The 6,351-nt window shown below is 43.2% G+C and overlaps 1 protein-coding gene across 1 annotated transcript; it reads left to right on the forward strand.

Annotated features, from left to right (window-relative positions):
- The first annotated feature begins 951 nt into the window (after positions 1-951).
- On the forward strand, positions 952-5,902 carry LOC123444571 (external alternative NAD(P)H-ubiquinone oxidoreductase B3, mitochondrial-like). Its single transcript, XM_045121345.1, has 10 exons — positions 952-1,155; positions 2,426-2,687; positions 2,956-3,162; positions 3,531-3,781; positions 3,878-4,094; positions 4,172-4,276; positions 4,491-4,745; positions 4,852-4,973; positions 5,260-5,379; positions 5,478-5,902. The coding sequence occupies exons 1-10, from the start codon at positions 1,061-1,063 to the stop codon at positions 5,563-5,565; spliced, it is 1,722 nt and encodes a 573-aa protein (XP_044977280.1). The 5' UTR covers positions 952-1,060; the 3' UTR covers positions 5,566-5,902.
- Positions 5,903-6,351: the final 449 nt, after the last annotated feature.

The following is a 6,351-nucleotide window of genomic DNA, read 5'->3' on the forward strand; positions in this document are numbered from 1 at the left end:
GCGCGTTCTAACTGTCGTCTGTCCGACAGAACCCTGATGGGGCAGGCCCCACGTGTCATAACCGCGGTTAAAATGTAACGGTTCGACAACTAGGGTTTTTTTGGAACAACCCACCACTTTTGTGATAGTCTTCTGAAAAAATAAAAAAGATAGTTTTTTGAAGCGATACCCGTAATGTGATTTTTTTTGCTATATACTCCACTGAATACGCATCACCTGAAATCGTGAAACAAATCCAGCAATAAATGCGAGCACCAGAACTTAAATTCTGATGGACTAAAATACCACAGTCCCGGTATATCGATCCATCTTTATACAAAGAGTTATACCTTAATATTTCATACAATCATATTTAAGGTAAAAGAATATTATGCAAGCGAATTGTTGCCTTAAAAAACGAAACATCAGATTTCCCCCCCGAGACCCAAAGCAAGGCCATAGACAGAGAAGGAAAATAACCCTAGGCGCTGCTGTACAGCTGGGCCGCCGCAAGCTACGCCCGTCTCAACTCTTGCCGAAAATATCTCCCCGCTGCTCGCCTGTACCCTCCCCGCCCTCTTTTACCTCTTTCTTTCTTGTGTCCCAAGCCAAACCTCTCCCATTCCGCCGCTCCCACGAGCATCGGGGCCGTCCAATTACCTGGTTCGACGCCGCCGCGCCGTCCGATGGCAAGCCCCGCGGCGTGCGAACGTGCCAACTGCGACCGAGCGGAAAGGGAAAGCAAAGCGCGGCGCGAGCTGTACCGCGGCCCTCCTCGCAGATTCGCCCCCGCGATATCTAGTATTTCGAACAGCGCCCCTGAGGCGCAGCGGGTCATTCGCCGCCCGCGGACCGAGGCGCGATTCGTTCCCTTTGACGAGGGCCCGAACGCGAAACCGCCGTCCGCGGACCATCGGTTGGCTGGCTCCGCTATAATTGGGGAGAGGGAAGGGACGTCTCCCGTCTCGTCTCCCTCGTCCGCCGCCGCGTGTTCGGAAGCGAGCGAACCCCGCTCCGCTCCTCGCCTTGGTATCCCCACCGCCGCCCCGCTCCCACGCAGATCGACGCACACGCAGCGCCAATGTCGTCGGGGGGAGCGTCGCTGGTGCGCCGCGCCGTCGAGGCCGTGCGCCGCACGCCGCGCTGGCAGAGGAGGCTCGTCTTGCTCACCGTAGGGTGCGTGCGCCGTCCCCTCTCCCTCTCCCTCTCCCTCTCCCACCGCCTCCTCGTGTTTTGATCCATTGCTCGCTCGGGTCCGCTTGTTTGATCGATCCGTACGCCGGCGCGACGCGTCGTCGTCGCTGTGCATTATGCGCGCTAGGCTAGCTGTGCTGTCCGCCCTTCGGTCGTCGGCGAATTTTGCCACCTTTTGGTACTTGCTAAGGTTTTCTTGATCTGCCAGTTCCGCGGAAAGGATCCGAACCGCAGATTTAAGCGGGCTGATTGTTTTGTTTAATCGACGGATTGCTCCCGTCATAACCAGCAACTCCATTGCTGCAATATAGATGTTCGCTTTTGCCCTCGGGATTTCATAATATTATCTGTAGATCCATTTATACCTTGTTTGCGCTGCAACGCGTCGGTATGCCAAAATTTTCTTCGATAGTCTGCTCATCTGCTTGGTAAGACAGCAAACAGACCTAATTATCTGTCGTGCATGTGTTACGTTCGTGAGGGACTAATTATGTTGTAACTTGCAAGATCCCTCCATTTTCATCTCCGGCCTGAAATTTCAAGCTGGGTTCATTGAATCGGTTCTTGGCATTCGGAAATTCTGTTATTTTGAAATAGAAACCTACTGCAACACATTATTTATTTAGTGCTGAAATCACCGAGGCCAACGCAGACAATATAATGATGTATGTGTACTTTATTATTTTTATAAATGAATTTTGTAATGCACTGGCCTCACAACTTCGGAGGACAATTCACGCCATCCTGCAGTACACGTACATGGTATATAAGGCAATAATGTCTTTACATTTTGTTCGTAAGAAGTGGACTTGGGTATCTACAATAACTATGCAATCTTAAATACTGTTGCCCGTGTAGATTCAGTAAGGGGGTAGAATGCTAAGATTTACCTGAAAATGTGATTTGAATTATGTTGGAGTATAGTATGGTTAGTCTATTTATACTACAGTAAACTATGGTTTTAACCAGTTTGATGCTGTAGTGATGTGTTGCACAATCTAGTTTGTAAGATAATTCGTCCATTTTTACGTGCAAACCAGGGTCACCCCCTATTACTAAAATAAGGAATATCTTTACCATAGAAAGTTACTTCTGTAATAGTTATAAAAAGTTAATAATTGGTAAATGAACTAAATCATTAGCTTATAAGCCACATAAATTAATAAAAGTAGCATTTATTTGTTTACATTTGTTTAAGAACATCATTTTATATCAGAACCCTTGACACTTTATTTCTTCAACCTCATTGCAGAGCTGGCACTTTAAGCTATGCTTGCCAGGATAACCGTGTTCTTCAAATCAGTGATGGAACGGGGGGCAAGAAAAAAGTGGTTATACTTGGAACTGGTTGGGCAGGTGCAAGTTTCTTGAGAAATATTGACACTTCTTTGTATGATGTCCATGTGGTATCACCTCGCAACTATTTTATGTTCACTCCTCTGTTGCCGAGTGTGACATGTGGCACGGTTGAAGCACGCAGTATTGTGGAGCCAATTCGCAATATTGTGAGGAAGGTACTGTTCTGATCGTAATAGTACATTGGTCTTACATTTCTATTCTGCATCATTTTGTATCTTCCTAGTATTTTCTACTCCCTCCGTCCCAAAATAACTGTCTCAACTTTGTACTAGCTCTAGTACAAAATTGTATTAAGCTTAAGACACTTATTTTGGGATGGAGGGAGTACCTTATAGGCAAGTAAAATTGCACCATTTTGACAAATACCATTGGTATATATATATATGAAGAGTTGGCATGGTAAATTTGTGTACTATTTTGCAGAGAGGTGGCGCATTCAGATTCTGGGAAGCAGAGTGCTACAAGATTGATCCAACAAGCAAGAAGATCCACTGCAAATCAGGTGATGGGACCAATGCTGACGCCAATGGAGACTTTGTCGTGGATTATGATTACCTTGTTGTAACTGTTGGAGCTAGACCAAATACTTTCAACACCCCAGGAGTTGTTGAAAATTGCCATTTCCTGAAGGTCAGTATCTGCCTGTGTTATCTGCCATTAGATGGATGAATAAAACTAACCTTGATACAAAGTTGTAGTGCTCTATTTAACATACCTTTATTCATCAACTGAACGCGGTACACTCCAATTGACAATTTTCCCCAATCAAACTGACAAACTATGCACTTGTCCCTTTAGTAGGATAGCAGCTTGCATCTATTTGCTGTGTCCTTTCATCATGATAACTATGTGTTGTGTGCTGCTGTGTATTACATATGCAACTAGGCTAACTGTGTGTCCTTGAGTGCAAGTGTTTTATAGGTTACTTTATGTCACAAAGCAGATATATATACATTTTATACAATTAGGTGTAATTTGATATATCTATTATCATGTAGGAAGTAGAAGATGCTCAAAAGATCAGGAAGAGTGTAATGAAATGTTTTGAAAGAGCTGCCCTTCCTAATCTTACTGATGAAGAGCGGAAGAAGAACGTTCATTTCGTTGTTATTGGTGGTGGCCCAACAGGGGTAGAATTTGCTGCAGAGTTGCATGACTTTGTCAATGAGGACTTGGCAAAATTGTATCCTGATGTTAAGAAGTATGTGAATATTTCAGTAATTGAAGCTGGAGACCATATCCTTACGATGTAAGACTCTTGAGACAACCGAGTAGAAATTTCTTGGCAGCACTAGCACATATATTGCAGATATGGTGATCATTTCTTTCTTCATGTTTCATGCAGGTTTGACAAAAGAATCACCCATTTTGCTGAGGATAAGTTCAAGAGGACAGGCATAGATTTGAAGACAAATTTCAAGGTTGTGAAGGTGTCTGATAAGACAATAACCATGAGTAATCCTGCAACTGGAGAGATTGCAGTTCCATACGGCCTCGCTGTTTGGTCCACTGGAATTGGAACACGTCCCATGATTATGGATTTCATGAAACAAGTTGGTCAGGTATATCTCGGTCTGCACCCATAACAAATCACATATTTCACTTGTCACATTTAAGATGTTCAATACATTTTTTGTAGGCAAACAGGCGTGTGCTAGCAACTGATGAGTGGCTTAGGGTTCAGGGATGTGACAATGTATATGCACTTGGTGACTGTGCAACTATAACTCAAAGAAAAGTGATGGTATGTGCGTTAAATCATTTCAAAGTATCATTCTGAGACACTAACAGTCATATAACTCCTGTTATGACATCATTCTGTTATCTGAACCTGTGTCTAGCTTAATGTAAAGAGCACCTTTGTACCTTCTACTTTCATTAGATGTGTCTATCTTCTGCTTTGTTTTCCGTCATCTCAGTGGGTTGTGTCAGCTGCGTTTTATTAATGTACATTACAGGAAGATGTTGATGCAATCTTCCGGGTAGCAGACAAGGATAATTCTGGCACTCTAACTGTAAAGAAAATAAAAAATGTTCTTGGCGACATCTATCAAAGGTACCCACAGGTGGAGCTGTATCTTAAAACCAACCAAATGAAGGGCTTCAATGACCTGCTGAAAGATAAGGAGTCAGAAGAATTGAACATTGAAGAATTCAAAAAAGCCCTTGCTCAGGTGGACTCGCAAGTCAAGATGCTCCCAGCAACTGCACAGGTAATTCATGTGTATTGACTTCATATTGCCCAATATGCAGAGTGGCAAAATAACTTCAGCATTTATGATATGCTAAGCATGTATTTATTGTTGTTCCATTCATCAGGTTGCTGCACAAGAGGGAGCTTATCTGGCAGATTGCTTCAACAGGCTGAATACTTGTGAAGAAAATCCTGAAGGCCCTCTAAGGATCAGGGGAGCAGGGCGTCATCGGTTCAAACCTTTCAGGTATGTTTTCGAACAATGTTCTTCTATAAGTGGAATTAGTGAGATTACTGTCAACAGTAAACTCTATTCAGCAGTCATGCTTGCAATTTTTTGCTGTGCAAGGTCAATAAAATGCCAATCTGTTTTTTTTACCATCAAGTACTAGTAAAGGTCTATGAATATATGTTTGGCAGTTTAGCTATGTAACTGATCGTCCCAAATCAAAGAGTCGCTGATTTGTCTCATTGAAATAGAACAATTCTATTTCTATAGCTATAATTGATCATTCCAAATTGCGTATGTACAGGTACAGGCATCTCGGCCAATTTGCTCCGCTGGGTGGAGAGCAAACCGCTGCGCAACTGCCTGGTGACTGGGTACATGTAGGCCACAGCACTCAATGGCTGTGGTATTCTGTCTATGCAAGGTAAGTCTCTCGCTCTTCAGTATGCTTTGTTCCTTCTCCACTTTCAAGCACTGATTGGATGCTGGTTCTAATGGTCATTTACATTTTACCAAATGCAGCAAACAATTCAGCTGGCGCACAAGAATGCTAGTTGTAACTGATTGGGGAAGGCGTTTCCTCTTTGGAAGGGACTCCAGCAGCCTATAAACTGAACAACGGATTGTCTTTTTTTTGCCACCTGAAGATCTGTTAGACTCTGATGCTACCTTCATCGTACGGCACCATTTGTTTTGTTCCACAATTTTGAGAGCTCAGTTTGCTATAGCTTAGCAAGTTTTTGTTCACAAATTTTGTTACGATATGCCGAACGACAATTATCCTTTTTAATGTCTTGTCTTAACACACCTGCATCGTTCAGGTGTTCCTAGTAGAGATGATCAGAGAGTTTTGGGAGCTCATTTGCATCTCATTCATTACGAATGTTTGGACTAAATTTATTTCTGGCAAAGTTCTGGGAGCTCATTTGCATCTCATTCATTACGAATGTTTGGACTAAATTTATTTCTGGCAAAGTTCTGGGAGCTCATTTGCATCTCATTCATTACGAATGTTTGGACTAAATTTATTTCTGGCAAAGTTCTGGGAGCTCATTTGCATCTCATTCATTACGAATGTTTGGACTTCTTGCATCTGAATACAGTTTAGATTCCTCTTTGTTAGATAGCTTCGTCCATTGTCCCGTGAAATGTAACTTGGGGTGCACGGCCGCTAGGTACCCCTAGGGAGCAATTAGTACTCACCTTTGAGGCGTGTTTTGTTTTCTATTACGTTCCGTAACTTATAACTTGATAACGACGGGAACTTGAATACGTTAGTTTGTGTTCAGTTTGACTTCAAAGTAATGACGTCCCGTGTAATCAGATTACACCGCCAAGTCTCAACGTTATCTGATCCCTCTCTCATGCGACTTTATTGCTGGCTTGCCGCTGCTCT

Source organism: Hordeum vulgare, chromosome 3H, assembly GCF_904849725.1.
Source record: "Hordeum vulgare subsp. vulgare chromosome 3H, MorexV3_pseudomolecules_assembly, whole genome shotgun sequence".
In the NCBI taxonomy this organism is placed as follows: Eukaryota; Viridiplantae; Streptophyta; class Magnoliopsida; order Poales; family Poaceae; genus Hordeum; species Hordeum vulgare.

Excerpts from the sequence above, each read along its gene's own strand:
- LOC123444571 (XM_045121345.1), top strand. The coding sequence starts at position 1,061 with ATGTCGTCGGGGGGAGCGTCGCTGGTGCGCCGCGCCGTCGAGGCCGTG. Across the intron at positions 1,156-2,425 it reads CTCGTCTTGCTCACCGTAGG|AGCTGGCACTTTAAGCTATG; the intron begins GTGCGTGCGCCG and ends ACCTCATTGCAG. Across the intron at positions 3,782-3,877 it reads GGAGACCATATCCTTACGAT|GTTTGACAAAAGAATCACCC; the intron begins GTAAGACTCTTG and ends TGTTTCATGCAG.